The sequence below is a fragment of the Anastrepha obliqua genome, unplaced genomic scaffold (genome assembly GCF_027943255.1).
Source record: "Anastrepha obliqua isolate idAnaObli1 unplaced genomic scaffold, idAnaObli1_1.0 ptg000012l, whole genome shotgun sequence".
NCBI lineage: Eukaryota > Metazoa > Arthropoda > Insecta > Diptera > Tephritidae > Anastrepha > Anastrepha obliqua.
In genome coordinates this window covers 5,171,634-5,188,788 of record NW_026562179.1, presented here as the reverse complement: position 1 = coordinate 5,188,788, position 17,155 = coordinate 5,171,634, and the positions used below count along the sequence as shown (strand labels likewise).

Below are 17,155 nucleotides of genomic sequence, written 5' to 3'. Positions count from 1 at the left end.
AGCCGTTTGCACGTTGTTGGAACCTTCGCCATCAATTGTTTGAATTGGCTGATTTTTGTACTACGAAACTTCCACTTTCGACGCATTTTGGCAAAATTTTTTTCCAAGAAGCAATTAAGGGCGACTGGCGCAACTGTTTCATGGCAAAAGAAGCATGCGTAATACAATCCATAATCGTAAACTTTTCCCATGCTTCCATAACAATCAAATTTCTTTCTTGTACTGAATCTGAAATATATTTAAACGTTTACTTGGTGTTCGTTTTAAATGCTGCCATAATACCCTGATCGAGCGGTTGAATCAGCGAGGTGGTGTTAGGCGGCAAAAACAGTAATTGAATATTGGAATGATCCGGCACTGGGTGGCTGGGCGTGTTATTAACCAGAAAAATATTTTGAATTCAAAACCTTTTTGTTCCATATATTCCTGGACTTCAGGAACAAAGCAGTTGTTGAACCAATTTATAAACAGATCAGTCGTCATCCATGCCTTTTTATTCGCCATCAAATGAACTGGAAGGTGTTCTTACCTCCTTAAGCTCGTGGCATAAGGGATTTGTTGATTATGATTAGGCTTTAACATTTTATCACTAGATGCGTTACTGCAGAACAAAAACGTCACCCGATCTTTGGCCTCTTTAAAACCACCAGCTGATTTTTCAGATTTTGTATGTACGTTCTTTTAGGCTTTTTTTCCAAAATACTCCCGTTTCGGCGGCATTATATGATCATAAACCGACCGACGGTTTGTTTACTTGTGGATACCGGGGGTTACGGTAATCCCCCAATTGTATTTCTTTCCTGTGTAGATAAGTTTTTATAAGACACTGTCAAAATTAGAATTACAAATTTTCTTCAGGGATTCGTGCTACAACAAAAAATGCGCGTAAAAATATTTATTAATTCTTACAGGTGAACCTCGTTATTTCAAAATTATGTAAAAATACCTTGTAGAAAAAGAGTTGGGTGTATAGTATATGCATACGTAAAATACAACAAAATGTTAAATAACTAAATTAATAAGAATGATTTAAAACTGAAATGAATCAAAATGAAATTGAATGCGTAACTTGTAAATGTTAAGACCAAAAAGTGAAAGTAAAATAAATGAAGAAAACAAACAAATTTGTTAAACAGTAAAATAAGATCATTTCCGTGATAGTTTTAAATGATAAAAGATTTACATTTAACAGTTATTAGTTGTAGTAAACCGATAATTACTACGAGTAAGTTGATGGTACATGGGTATAATATTACTGCATTGAAAACTGTGTAGGCGCTAAGCTGTTTGAAGTATGTTATCACTTTAACTTGCCCAGCCCACAACAACTTACATAATTTCATTGAATCACATTTGGTTTAAAATTGATTGATTTCAGAAAACTTTGTACTAACTGGACCCAACAGTTTAATATAAATACTAATAATTATTATTAAGGGTATTTATAAAACTTAAAATAATTATGTAATGAATAATTGAAGAAAGGGTCGTTACTTTGGAACAATTACGTACCGGATACTGTGGCAGGTTAGATTTCTACCTGCACAGGATCGACCCTGACCTACTCAATGTATGTATGTTCGGCTTTTGAAGGTACCCCGTATTAAAGATTGTCACTTCAGCGAGAATGGTTATTGGGAATGAGTATGATGTTGCACCAACAACAACGACTGGGTTGACAGACGTGCTTTTAACATGTTATTAGATGTGTTCAACTTCAATTGGCGGCCGCACTGAGATTTTTGGGGGAAAGTGGATTCCAATGTGTCTTGATAAAAAAGTTCTGGGAATATATTCAGAAGTTACAAGTTTATTCCTCAAAAGTGATATTATTTCCCTCAAAATACATCCCATCAAATGCAACGCAGTTATGCCAGCATTTGATTCAGCTATTGGAACTCTATTTTCGGTATAGACATGAGAGCGGTCTTCACCTTTTCCATTACTGCTTTTCAGTAGGTAAAACACGTTCCCCGTAGTGTTTTTTTGATACGATCAAAAAAAAAAATTGCAGGGAGAATATCAGTTCATGTCCAAAAGTTTACGGATAATGATGTCACTGTGCGTTGGTACGTTATCATGGTGCAAAATCGGCGAGTTGTTTTCCCACAAATGCTTAATAATGGTCCTTACCAACTGTCTGACCTTCTGGCAGTGGCTGTGGTGTACAATACCACTGTCATCCATAAAAACCGTGAGTATCGATTTCTTTTTTGACTGAAAACGACGTAGTTTTCTTGGTCTTGGTTCATTCGGAGAGTGGAGAGCTACTCACTCGCCAGATGTTTGGGTTGAGTGTGGTACTCACTACCCAGCAATGATGGACTGACTGAAAATGGCGTGGTTTTTTGGTATTGGTTCACTTGCAGCTCTCCACTCATTCGCCTGATGTTTGGGTGTCGTACTTATAAACCTACGCCTCGTCTCCAGCAATGATGCCTTTGATGAATGTTTGGGACTAACTTTGCAGCAACACAGCGCAAACCTAAATCACTAACTACAATATCTTGAATGAATCCATAAGGTTAGGTTAGGCTAGACTTGGTTGATCCTCTAGATCGCACATAGACCAGAAACTGAACCATAGTGATACCAAATGTTAGTATGGAGAGTTTATCTTATATTTTTTCTTTGATACACAGTTTGGATAATTTAAGTAGGCTGCTAATTTTTTGATCTGCCACATTTCTAATGTTGAAAATGATGCTGAACCTAAACAATTCATTCATGTTCTGCTAAGTGTAGGGCAGTGGCAGTGAATTAGTATGAGGAATAAAGTAGCTAGCGAGTGAGCGTTTAAACCTCTGCATATTCGGCTTTGGCCATAAGGCCTTTCAACTAGTTGTTCTGTTGTCATTAGCCTAAGTGCAGACTTCTTTGCAGAACTTTTTACTACTAGGTCTATCGGGTGGAGGTCAAGTATCTTGTCCAGTGCTGTTGTGGGAGTGGTGCGCATTGCAATCGTTATACCCAGCTCTGAGACTCTTTGTACTTTCTACAGTTTGTTAGTGTATGCCTTCTTGTTCAAATTTGTCCACCATTCTAGAATGTCATGAAGCATTATTGGTCTTACTACTGCCATGTAAACCCAATGTGTAAGTCGTGGAGGTAAGTCACATGTCTTACCGAGTAGTTTTCCGCATGCGTATAAGGCATTGAGTGCTTTCTTCGTTCGTTCTTCTACATTGAGTTTCCACGTTAGTTTGCTATGCAGCATTACTCTTAGGTACCTAGTATATGTCTTAACCTTTAATGTAATACTGTCTAGACGAGGTGGGGTCCAGTTCGGAATCTTGTACTTCCTGGTAAACAATACTAGGTACGTCTTCTCAGGATTTACTTTCAGTCCCGCTTCAACTGCCCACCCGCTAATTTCCTTGAATGCCTTTTCAAGAACTTGACTTATAGTGTTTAGGCATCTTTCTGAGATGATAATAGCCAGGTCATCTGCATACGCAGTTAGCTTTGCTCAGTTTAAGTAAGATCCTGTTTACTACCAGAGTGCACAGTAAAGGGGAGAGTACACCTCTATTAGCTCTCCGATACAAAAGATACCAAAGACTCCCATTCTGTTGTCACTGCGCGACAAATCAATAGGTTGCCTATCCAGTTTTGCATTGATGGATGTGTGTAAATTGATCCCAGACTCTCAATCAGTGCCTCCTTCGAGACATTGTTGAAAGCTCCAGATATGTCAAGAAAGACTCCAATCGCGTATCCACAGTAATGTATTGCCATTCTCATCTGCAATACACAGTCGCAGAAGTCTCTCCAAGAGCTCCTTTTGGTCCTCCTAATCTCCTTTTTTATAACCTGCGTAGTACGTTATATTCCCTCCAAAACTCATCACAATCTGCAAGCTTAGCTAGCTTCAGAAATTCTCTATGCTGTCTTCGTCTTAGACTTACCTCTGAGCCTTCCGAGCGAATAGGATTTTTGGTATGCAAGAAGAGTTTTTGAAGTTAGAAGTCTATAGCTGCTTTTATGTTTCTGCTGGAGAGTATTTGGGGGGGTAAAAGAGTGTAATCGTTTCGCAAAATTTCATAGAGGTTCCAGTTTTTTTCCTAGGATTCCTAAATGTTGCTTTTGCCTTCGGGATTTTACCAGACAACGTAAAACTAATGTTCTTACGATGTGAATAGGAGGGTTGCTGCAGCACTTTCCAGTTAAAGATATGTAGGTTATTACCGTAAAAGAGAGGGATATCCAAAACTTCTTCAGAAGTTTGACCCTTAAAAGTCGGTATATTATCCCTATTAGCCAAACTTATATTGTTTTCTAATATATAGTTCAAAAGGTACTCAACACGATCGTTTATATCCTTACTGCACCATTAAAGGTGGTGCGAGCTTGCATCTGCTCCTACAAGAACTTCCCGTCCCAACTGATGAGCTTCTCTCATGAAGTGCTGTAGTTCAATTGGTGGTACTCCGACGTTATGGGCTATGTAGCAGCAAGCGAAGATCTTTTGTCCCTCGTTCCCCTCTAAGGCTATCACCGTCAGGTCATCCGTGCTTAATCGAGGGATAAAGTAAGAGTTAGTATTTTTCCTCACTAAGATGACAGATCTAGTCTTCCTTACTGTAGGTTAATAGAACAGTGGAAAATTGTTTGACTCTAATCCACATACCTTTTTGACGGAAGATATCCATGGTTCTTGGACTAGAGCAACATCGTAGCCACCTCCCTCAAGCACAAGGAGGAGTTTTACCTATGCTGTCTTACTGTGGTGGAGGTTGATCTGCAGATCTTTCCCTCCATTTGGATCAATGTCTTGTGCCATAGGAACGGCTATTTGTAGATTGCACCTTAGCATGAGGAATACACGGAATGTAGTCTCTGTCGACTATTTTCAGCTCCGAAGCATCCCACAGGCCCCTCAATATTAGAACCACTTCCTTTATTCATCTCAATGTCGTGTCGTCGTTGCATCTGAGCATCTATATACCTATGTACCAGCCTACGCCTTCAAAAGAGGGCGATGGTTTGTCGGGCTCATTGACCACTCTTGCAACGACGCCTTCTGAAATTTTGGTGTTAACCCGTTTCCACTGCTCTGCTGTCATCTGTCCATTAGGGTGATGAAGGTCAGTCATACCACGGTCAAACGCCGTTCGGCTATTTCACTGACCGTCAATGCCTTGTTCAACATCGTTGGCTGGCCAGCATCGTTCTTCATCTCCCCCATGAAAGTGACTGGCTGGTCCGCTAAGTTAACTGGTTTCTGCGTTTGCTGACGTTTGGCCTCGGGTTTTTCTTCATCCTTGGACCGCTTTCTTTTAGGCTCCTTCAAGCTCTTAGCGACTACTTCTTCGATTTTGTTTACGAAGGCAGGATGCATCGTTGCGACTTTTTTGTTTTGCGGTAAATGCTCTCTGCCTTTCGCTATTATTGCGTTTGCCCATTTAAGGCCCTCCTGCTCCGTAGGCGAACGAGTCACCTTACCGTTCATGCGCAGTTGGATTCATATTGCCGCTTTATATTTCATGGTCGCAAAATGCTGAAGGGAGACATGCATACTTTGCATCCTGTTTTTGCTAAGCCTGCATTGCTTCCACCATCCCTGCCCCCATACCAACCCTAAGTTTGAATACTTAGTTGTTAGCACAGAAACATGGGTGCGGGAAGCAAGATCTTGGATGGACTCACCATCTCTTCTGTAAAAATTTAAAACACGAGATCAAATACTTTGGAGTATATTTTAGCTCTAATTTTTCTTTCTCAAGTCACTATCAAATTACTGTTTACCGCGTTTGATCAATATAGGTTGGAATATGCGTCATTTATTCGGAGACCTTATCACCAATTTGCTTTCCCAAGAATAGAACGGGTAAAAAAGATGTATCTTAAATTTGCCCTAAGATATTTAAATTTTTCTGTCTCATTTACCTCTTGTTATTAATTGGATTAAAGTCGCTTGAGTACAGAAGTTCCGTTCTATAGCCTTTTTTGTGTTTAATTTAATTCAATGTGACATTGATTGTGCGTTTCTTTTGCAACGCATAACTTTCTTATTCTGACGAGATCTTTACGAAGCTCTCACCTTTTTTATCGCAAGATATTCTAAACGAATTTCGAGTCCAATACGTCTAACAATTACTAAAATCAATTCTCTTCTTTGTTGAATGCACGATTCAATTCGCTAATGTAATTTTTGTTGTTTTGATCAAGTTTTATTTGTTATTTTATTAATAAATGTTTTCTGTTATTAGCAATAGTGAGTAAGAACTGTGGGGTTTTTGTGTTTTTTTTAATTAAATAAATAATGAATTTTCATTGTTGAGCCGACGGTATTCTGTCGATTTCTAATAATACGATACAGGATCCTTTGTTTTGATATCAGAAAGAAATTATTTTTAATTATAAGCTTTTTGAATATTTCCATCTTAATTATACATTTTTAATCGAATTATATTTACTATTATATTTTAATAGATTTGAAGGTGATCTGCCGGAAGAACGCCACATGAAAGTGGACAATAAAATTTTTACTTCGATATTGGACAAAATAATCGTGGCGCTTACATGCGCATTAGTGAGGGAAAAATATTTCAAAGACGAGTAATAATTTAAGCCTACTCAATAATGACCTTTTTTGATCGATTTTAGGTAAAAAGTAATTTTCGTACTGCTATAACTGTGGCAGAGAAATGAAGAATTTCGTTTACAAAATTCTCCAAAACGCTGTTAAGATCCCGAGGGCATTTTTGATTATACGTTGAGCTCGTGATAAGTATTATTATTTAACTAAAAAAGGTTCTTAATAATAAATACAGTCATTGTAGACAGCACATCCGGAAAGTTTAAGTTTCCATCGAAGGGTTTAACAGGGGTTTGCTTTCATTTATACTCATTTGAAGCTGACAAATAAATGTAGCGTAGTTCAATTCACACGGCATCACAAGTTCCCGCCATAAATAAGTATTACTTGTTTCTAAATATTCGATAAAAGGCTTGTTATTTTTATATTTTGAAGATTTAAATTGAACCAACTATTGAAAACTGAAGTCCGCGCGGTAAATTAAGAAAGCACAAATGAGTATAAACACCAAATGCAGCTAAAGTGGCAATAAAGTGTGTGTGTATAATTTCTGGTGTTTGGCAGTTTCTATTGCTTTTCCTTACTGTTCCTTTGAACAAGTAATTTCCCTTCCTTTTGTAAATACACCCTATTTTTTTTTAAACGGTAGATACGTTCCTTAGAAAAGCGTGCAAAACAAAATCGGGTAAAAAAATACATGTGACATATGGTAAATTTGGGGATATGATCCGCAAAACCGTGCAAAAGAAGTAATAATGAAATCCATATTACATAAAACAAAAACAATTCATTTTTATTGCAACCAAAATTAAAATTAGTGCACAGTGAAAATTCAATCCATAAGGACAAAACATAAAAATTCAAATTGAAATTAGGAATAAAAATCTATTTTGCAACTATTCATCGCTACTTGATAACAAGCGTACACGTTTATTACGGACTGTTCCAGAAATGCTATCATCAGTAGGTATGTCAAATATGTCTAACACAACTGTTGGGTTTGATTCAAATGAAGAATTTCGTTCGTTATTAACGACCTCTGCTGGTTTTTGTTGTTATAAAGTCTGTTATTAGCGGCTGTTTTTTTTTGGTTTCTCAAGTTGCTTATATAATTCTTGATATCCAGCTACACAAAACTTAAGATTACGTTGAAATTTTAATGGACGCTGCATTTCAGGTAGCAAATATTAAGCCTTCGCGAATTATATCAGACGTTAAAAGCTGAACTGCCCCTCCCTTTTCATCATTACAGGCTTCTTTACTATCACAAACTGTCATAAATTCGATCAAATCGTCCTCATCCAAAGGGCTTTTTCGCATTAATTCATCGATGTTAGCCGTTTGCACGTTGTTGGAACCTTCGCCACCAATTGTTTGAATTGGCTGATTTTTGTACTACGAAACTTCCACTTTCGACGCATTTTGGCAAAATTTTTTTCCAAGAAGCAATTAAGGGCGATTGGCGCAACTGTTTCATGGCAAAAGAAGCATGTGTAATACAATCCATAATCGTAAACTTTTCCCATGCTTCCATAACAATCAAATTTCTTTCTTCTACTGAATCTGAAATATATTTAAACGTTTACTTGGTGTTCGTTTTAAATGCTGCCATAATACCCTGATCGAGCGGTTGAATCAGCGAGGTGGTGTTAGGCGGCAAAAACAGTAATTGAATATTGGAATGATCCGGCACTGGGTGGCTGGGCGTGTTATTAACCAGAAAAATATTTTGAATTCAAAACCTTTTTGTTCCATATATTCCTGGACTTCAGGAACAAAGCAGTTGTTGAACCAATTTATAAACAGATCAGTCGTCATCCATGCCTTTTTATTCGCCATCAAATGAACTGGAAGGTGTTCTTACCTCCTTAAGCTCGTGGCATAAGGGATTTGTTGATTATGATTAGGCTTTAACATTTTATCACTAGATGCGTTACTGCCGAACAAAAACGTCACCCGATCTTTGGCCTCTTTAAAACCACCAGCTGATTTTTCAGATTTTGTATGTACGTTCTTTTAGGCATTTTTTTCCAGAATACTCCCGTTTCGTCGGCATTATATGATCATAAACCGACCGACGGTTTGTTTACTTGTGGATACCGGGGGTTACGGTAATCTCCCAATTGTATTTTTTTCCTGTGTAGATAAGTTTTTATAAGACACTGTCAAAATTAGAATTACAAATTTTCTTCAGGGATTCGTGCTACAACAAAAAATGCGCGTAAAAATATGTATTAATTCTTACAGGTGAACCTCGTTATTTCAAAATCATGTAAAAATACCTTGTAGAAAAAGAGTTGGGTGTATATGCATACGTAAAATACAACAAAATGTTAAATAACTAAATTAATAAGAATGATTTAAAACTGAAATGAATCAAAATGAAATTGAATGCGTAACTTGTAAATGTTAAGACCAAAAAGTAAAAGTAAAATAAATGAAGAAAACAAACAAATTTGTTAAACAGTAAAATAAGATCATTTCCGTGATAGTTTTAAATGATAAAAGATTTACATTTAACAGTTATTAGTTGTAGTAAACCGATAATTACTACGAGTAAGTTGATGGTACATGGGTATAATATTACTGCATTGAAAACTGTGTAGTAGCTAAGCTGTTTGAAGTATGTTATCACTTTAACTTGCCCAGCCCACAACAACTTACATAATTTCATTGAATCACATTTGGTTTAAAATTGATTGATTTCAGAAAACTTTGTACTAACTGGACCCAACAGTTTAATATAAATACTAATAATTATTATTAAGGGTATTTATAAAACTTAAAATAATTATGTAATGAATAATTGAAGAAAGGGTCGTTACTTTGGAACAATTACGTACCGGATACTATGGCAGATTGTCACTTCAGCGAGAATGGTTATTGGGAATGAGTATGATGTTGCACCAACAACAACGACTGGGTTGACAGACGTGCTTTTAACATGTTATTAGATGTGCTCAACTTCAATTGGCGGCCGCACTGAGATTTTTGGGGAAAAGTGGATTCCAATGTGCCTTGATAAAAAAGTTCTGGGAATATATTCAGAAAATTACAAGTTTATTCCTCAAAAGTGATATTATTTCCCTCAAAATACATCCCATCAAATGCAACGCAGTTATGCCAGCGTTTGATTCAGCTATCGGAACTCTTCTGGAACTCTATTTTCGGTATAGACATGAGAGCGGTTGTTTATTCCAAACAAACACATCCCTGTATTGTCCTCTTAAATTCCGAAAGGCGAAAGAAGGACAATGCAGGAGTGAATAAAAGCACCAACATCGGCATAAAAGTTTAGTTTTATAACTAACAGCACACAGAGCGCAAGGAAGGTCGAAGGGAACCCAAATCCAGCTATACCGTCAATTAAATAGGAACATCACACCACAGGTTATTATATCTAACTATTAATCTAAATATAATTAATACACATTTATACACATGTATATATTATATACCCAACTTTAAAAAGAATAAATTATAACGAATTGAAATTAACCCTATTTTTCATTTCTACGGAATCGGCCACATATCGTCGGCATACCCCGACATTTTGGTCCTTCGAGCCGGATTTCGGAAAAGCACTGAAAATATACCCGAAGTGTTCAATCCATTGTGATCTTCAACTCAAAATATTAAATTAATGTACAAAAAAAAAAAAATGTAAGCAGAAGCTGCCAAGACATCATGCTATTCAAATATACGATAAAAACCCATCAAAAGAAAAAAGAAACTGTAAGTACGGCCCAAATAATTTCAAATATTTTATCATAAGTGCAATCACAATTTTCCAAAGTAAAATTAAAAAAAATGTGATTAAGCTAGCTTGAATCGCTAGTTATTTTGCTATACATTCTGCTTTGCACTTTTATATATATATATACATATATATAATATAATACATACCCGAAACAGTGCAGTATAACACCAGTTGCTCTGTCGACAGCGATTATTGCTTTATATTTTTAATAAATCATTTTAATCCAATATACACACCCACGCGTATGTAGGTATATAAAAACAAATCAACCCATTCCACCTAACAATTTGTTGGTATCAATATCAACGGTTAACCCAACCAGTACTCACAAACTAAAATTACCCAGTAGTAAATCGAAAAAGCTACCCAGTAGGAAAAAATTGATAACCCCCTGTAGGAAAAATTTGGAACGTATTCACAGTTGCCTTTAGTGCATACAAGGGGCATCTATCACGAATATTTGTTAAAATTTTGTAAAACATAAAAGTACGAAAATTCATTTGAGCTTTACCTTCGAACTCACTCCCTTCATTACACTCGGTTGTAAATCTCACTCTTTTAAATAAAATGGAAGACTTTAAGATAACAACTTCTGATTTGATTGAATTCGTGGATGATCATTTCCAGACCTTACCTGAAGACGAGTCAGTATGCATTTTAGAAATCAAAAGAGTTGAACTCGATTCTCTTCATAATAAATTGATGAAAGCATATGATGTTTTTCGCAGAGCCCCAAATAGTGCCGACGAGGCCATCGATTTAAACATAATAAAAGATTCATATAAAAAATGCTCTCAAATGTATCTAAACTGCTTAGCTTCAATAAATAAGGGTGTGGACATTCTAAAGAACCCGAAACATACCCAAGCAATTAAAGAGAGACCTTCAGAGGTCCCTATAATGGATTTCGCACCCTCAGTTCATCTACCCCCATGCGACACGGACATCTTTTACGGAGATTATGTGACATGGCCTACATTTAGAGACATGTTCACAGCCCTTTATATCCATAATCCAAGGATAAGCGATGTGGAAAGGCTCTTCCACTTGAACCAAAATACCCGGGGCGAAGCACGAGAAGCAATTAGAGGCGCACCCTTAACGGATGATGGTTTCATACAAGCATGGAAAAATTTAACCGACCAATATGAAAACAAACGAATGCAGGTGAATACCCACCTAAAAACTCTTTTTGATCTGCCACAAATAACAACCATTAAAACCCTACAAAGAACGATAAACAGTTCTTTAACAAATTTTACAAACCTAGGGATAGACACATTAAGCTGGGACTCGATTCTAATATACCTTTGTAGTTCGAAACTACCTAAGGAAACCCTAGAAGCATTTGAATACACCCTCGAAGATAACTCCACAATACCCTCATGGGAAACTTTTGATAGTTTTTTGACCCATAAATATAAAACTTTGGAATCAGTAGGGAATTGTTAAGCTTCAGTTTCAAAAAGTCACCCAGCCCAACCCACCATAACAAAAAAAAAGGCTATGAAAAACGATACAACACTTTTCACTTCCACAATGTCGCATAGGTTCAGAGACTGCAAAAGCAAATACTCTTGCAGAAAATGTAATAAAAAACATAATACCCTACTCCATAGAGACTCAATAAGTCGAACCCAATCCCCCCCCGGAGGGATAAAAAGTTTTAAGTTCAACTCCTGAAACCAACACAGTTACCTCCACACCCACGCAAACCCCAAAAATAAATCCGCAAACCTATACCAACATCATACAGTCCACTCTATCGACAACCTAAGATCCATTCAACCCAAATAGGAAGCAGATTTTATTAGGAACTGCCATGGTTCAGATAGAACATAATGGCCAAAGATTCATTGCTAGAGCACTTCTCGATTCGGGATCCGAAGCTACGTTTATATCCAAAAAACTACAGCAGAATCTCGATATACCCACACACTCCATGTCAGCCCAAGTAACTGGGTTAAATAACTCAGTTTCAGTAACACCAACAAAAATGTGCGGAATTGCCCTATACTCACCGTTGAATACACATTTTAGAATATCGACACAAGCATTTATTCTAAACAGCCTCACGGATAATTTACCCTCATACCCACTTGACCCTAAGTTGTGCCTTGAAAAGCTCGGTTTCGCATTAGCAGATCGCCAATTCCACAAACCCAGACCCGTGGACATATTGATTGGTAGTGATCTATACCCAAAACTTATTCTAGGAGGAGTTAAACGAAATATTTTAGGTTCACTCTTAGCCCAGGAAACAGAGTTTGGGTGGATTTTGACAAAGAATACTCTTTAGAAGACTTTGAACTCCAAACAGTTACGTTCGGTATAAATTGCGCGCCATATTTAGCTATTCGAACCCTATTAAAGCTAGCCGATGACGTCCAAGATACACACCCTATAGCATCGAAATGTACGTAGACGATCCAACGAAATGTATGTAGACGATGTCTTAACAGGAACCCATGACCTATCAACTGCTAAAAGAGCAAAAGATGAACTAATTTCTGCTTTGCAATCCGCTGGATTTGCTCTACGCAAATGGATCTCAAAGATTCATTTTTCTTTCTCGTCAACCCAATCGAGAATAAACCCACCTACACCAAACGCGAGGTTTTATCAGCTATTGCCAAATTATTTGACCCCGCCGGTTGGCTCAGCCCAGTAATAATAACGGCAAAAACTATTATGCAGCAAGTATGGCTTGATAAAACCGACTGGGATGAAAGTCTTAAGCCACTCACGCTTCATCGATGGCTTAATTTCGTAAAATACCACGAAACGGCAAACAATATTCAAATACCCAGATGGACCCATTTCTCATCATTACAACCATCGAATTTCATGGATTTTCTGATGCTTCCGAGAAAGCTTATGCCGCAACCCTTATTATATTCGAGTCACCATCGAAACCGAAGTATGGATCACCCTCTTAGTATCGAAAATGAGAGTTGCCCCAATTAAAAGCATATCGTTGCCAAGGTTAGAACTCTGTGGAGCCGTTCTATTAGCTAATCTTGTTGACACTACCCTATCCCAATTAAGCTTAAATCAATATCAAAGCTATTTTTGGACTGACTCAACTATAGTTTTATCGTGGTTAAACAAACCACCATGTTCTTGGACTACATTCGTGTCTCACCGAGTTACCGCGATCATGGAAAATGTTGGAGTCAACAACCGGCGTCATGTCGAAAGCCATGACAATCCCGCAAATTTGGCAAGTCCAGGATGTACACCCACGGAACTTTTGAATTCCAAACGTTGGTGGCACGGGCCCAATTGGTTAAGATTCGGACAAGAATAATGGCCAAAAATTAAAAAACCCTATAGCACGACGATCGAAATCAAACCACTCCACTCATGTCACGGAAACAAAAAGAGAACGAGGAGTCGAAGCACATCCCTTCACCACCCCTAGAGGACTACCCTCATTACTGGCCAAGCAGACCCTTGTACCCACGGCACTCATCCGCATCAAACAAGCAGAAAAATGGCATAAAGTCAGAGCCCTCATCAACCCGATCCAAAAAATAACCACCATCGGCTCTGACTTAATAAAAAAGCTGAGACTGCCGATAACATACCTAAACGAACATCGGATTTGCCATCTCGAAATCGGATCACTAATTGATGATCAATTGCGGCTTGAAACCCATGCTTTGATATCAAAGGATTTACCCACACGACCCTATGAGCAGGACATAAGCGACGAGGTTCGAAAACGTTTCGATCACTTAGTCCTAGCTGACCCATTATTCACGAAGGCAAGCAACGTAATGCTCGAACTTGGAGCCGAATTATACCCAAAAATTACAAAATCCGGTATATTTCATCCCGACAATGGCACAGTGGTCGCCCAAAACACCACATTAGGATGGATCTTAACCGGAATTTTAAACTAGACCCTAAACACTGCAAGGCGGCCGGGATGTATATTCCAAACAAACACATCCCCTCATTGTCCTCTTAAATTCCGAAAGGTGAAAGAAGGACAATGCAGCAATGAATAACAGCACCAACATCGGCATAAAAGTTTAGTTTTATAACTAACAGCACACAGAGCGCAAGGAAGCTCGAAGGGAACTCAAATCCAGCTATACCGTCAATTAAATAGGAACATCACACCACAGGTTATTATATCTATCTATTATTATAAATATAATTAATACACATTTATACACATGTATATATTATATACCCAACTATAAAAAAAATAAATTATAACGAATTGAAATTAACCCTATTTTTCATTTCTACGGAATCGGTCACATATCGTCGACATACCCCGACAGCGGTCTTCGCCTTTTCCATTACTTCTTTTCAGTAGGTAAAACACGTTCCCCGTAGTGTTTTTTTGATACGATAAAAAAAAAAAAAAAAAAATTGCAGGGAGAGTATCAGTTCATGGCCAAAAGTTTACGGATAATGATGGCACTGTGCGTTGGTACGTTATCATGGTGCAAAATCAACGAGTTGGTTTCCCACAAATGCTTAATAATGGTCCTTACCAACTGTCTGACCTTCTGGCAGTGGCTGTGGTGTACAATACCACTGTCATCCATAAAAACTATGAGTATCGATTTCTTTTTTGACTGAAAACGACGTAGTTTTCTTGGTCTTGGTTCATTCGGAGAGTGGAGAGCTACTCACTCGCCAGATGCTTTGGTTGCGTGTGGTACCCATAAACCCACGTCTTGTCACCAGCGTTGATGCGTTTGATGAATGTTGGGTCAGATTCAGCCTTGGAAATCATGTCTTTGGCGATATCAACGGAGTCCTTTGGGACCAACTTTGCGGCAACACGGCGCAAACCTAAATCACTAACTACAATGTCCTGAACGGATCCATAAGCAATGTTCAAGTTTTTTCCCAGTTCTCTCATGGTTAATTTGATAAACTTTTCTTTCACTTTATTGATATTTTCATCAGCTTTTGATGTCGGCTGCCCTCTACTACGTTCGAGGTCTTTTGTAAAAATTAAAAACACGTGCAAGATGGCGTAACTTTTATAGTTATATTGCAATGGGTCGTAATACTGTTGCAAAATTATGGCACGCGTTAAGCATGCTAAGGTAAGCATGACGGAGCGGGAGTTAACGAAATCAAAACAGCCTTTTGTTTGCGTGGACGGGGCACATATAAAATGACAAACATTGTGATTAGAATGTCCATGGCGCCTCGTAGCTCATTAGAGCAGTATATTTTCCTATTCACTAATCTGTACTTGGTGATTACCAAATTCAAAAAAAACCTAAACACGGTAAGTCTAAACTAAAAAGTCAGCGGCTACCGTTCCGTTATACAAAAATTTTAAATGCTGCTAATTAGGAGTATCCTTTTCGTAATACGAGTTGTGTATTTTGTTAGTTTTATGTAAAATTTAGAAAGCCTACGTTGTTTTTATAAAATTAGTTCCGCGTATGTAAAATGATTTGAAGCAGTGTTGGTATATTTACACCCTAAACAGCCAAAAATGTCACGTGCATCCGCAGCAAAGTACTTGAAGACGTCGAGGACGTTCATAAATAAATAGGTGTAACGGTACACCGAAATTAAAAACGTAGACGATTTGCCCAGACGCGACTAAAAAAGAAAAATACCTCTCCAAAGTAAGATCAGAAAATCATTGATTTCTTTGAGACAAAGCCGAACTTATCGTCGCATGAAATGGAAGCAGTTTAAGGGGGAAATGGTGTTAATGTATCCAAAGACACGAATCGCGGACGTTTACTTGCAGAAGACTTCAAATTCCAGGGCACATTGAAAAAACCGCTGCTCTCAATGTCACACTTTGGAAAAGAGACGTGCATGGGCTAAAACAAATTCAGAACGAAATTGGGTAAACGTAGAATTCATCGATAAATCTTTATTTTCAGCGAAACGGTTCATACGCTGGGCCTGGTGTACTGCTGATAATCGACAACGTCAACGAACTGTAAAGCGGGAAGTTAAGGTCCATGTTTAGAGGTGCTTTTCCGAAAAGGGATTTGGCCGCCAATTTCAATGCGGTTTTTATGAACAAAATTTACCAGAAAGCATTATTACTCGTTACCTACCAGATGCGAAGATGTTTGGAGAATTATCCAAACTTTGGTTTTACCAGAAGCATCGAAGCCCAAGGTGTACATGAGTGCAAAACCAGTAACATATTGCAAGTTTTACGAATAGCTAATATAACAAAATTAGCACAGAAATTAAAAAAAATTTCAGTTGAGCTACCTCGTATTAAATTAAAAAAAAAATAAAGCTAATAAAATGCAATATAACAAGCAGAGAACGTTAATGTATAGAGAAGTCTCACGAGCTACGAATAGTGCGAATTGTCAAAAATGAAGTCTGACCGCGAAGACTTTTTCACCTCGCCCAGCTCGACAGCGGGGTAGTTTTTAGCAGAGCTGATTACAGTGAATTCTCTCTTTACTACCATATATTGGTGGTGATTTCTTTGACAAACGAAATTGCGTTAAGTAAGCGTAAAATGTTAAAATTTTCCATAGATCCTGCCAGTGTTTTCGTATATTATTGTAATATTTGTGTATAAGTTAACCCAAACCAAGTTAACAAAGTCTTTGCTTCTTATATTTTTCATTTATTCTTTTTAATTAAATTGCTTATTCAAATTTCATACTGATTTCTGCAATAAGCTTATAATGCAAGTATTATAAAATTGCTTACTCAAATGTCATATTGATTTCTGCAATAAGCTTATAGTGCAAGTATTATAAAATTGCTTACTCAAATTTCATATTGATTTCTGCAATAAGCTTACAATGCAAGTATTATAAAATTGCTTATTTAAGTTCTTAGAATTAAGTTACGCCACTATTTTTGTTAATATAAATTAAGTA

The 17,155-nt window shown here is 37.4% G+C and overlaps 1 protein-coding gene across 1 annotated transcript; it reads left to right on the top strand.

The window, feature by feature from the left end:
* The first annotated feature begins 13,461 nt into the window (after positions 1-13,461).
* Positions 13,462-14,209, top strand: LOC129251347 (uncharacterized). The gene is made up of 2 exons (XM_054890745.1): positions 13,462-13,567; positions 13,638-14,209. Exons 1-2 carry the CDS (start codon positions 13,462-13,464, stop codon positions 14,207-14,209), a joined length of 678 nt encoding a protein of 225 aa, XP_054746720.1.
* Positions 14,210-17,155: the final 2,946 nt, after the last annotated feature.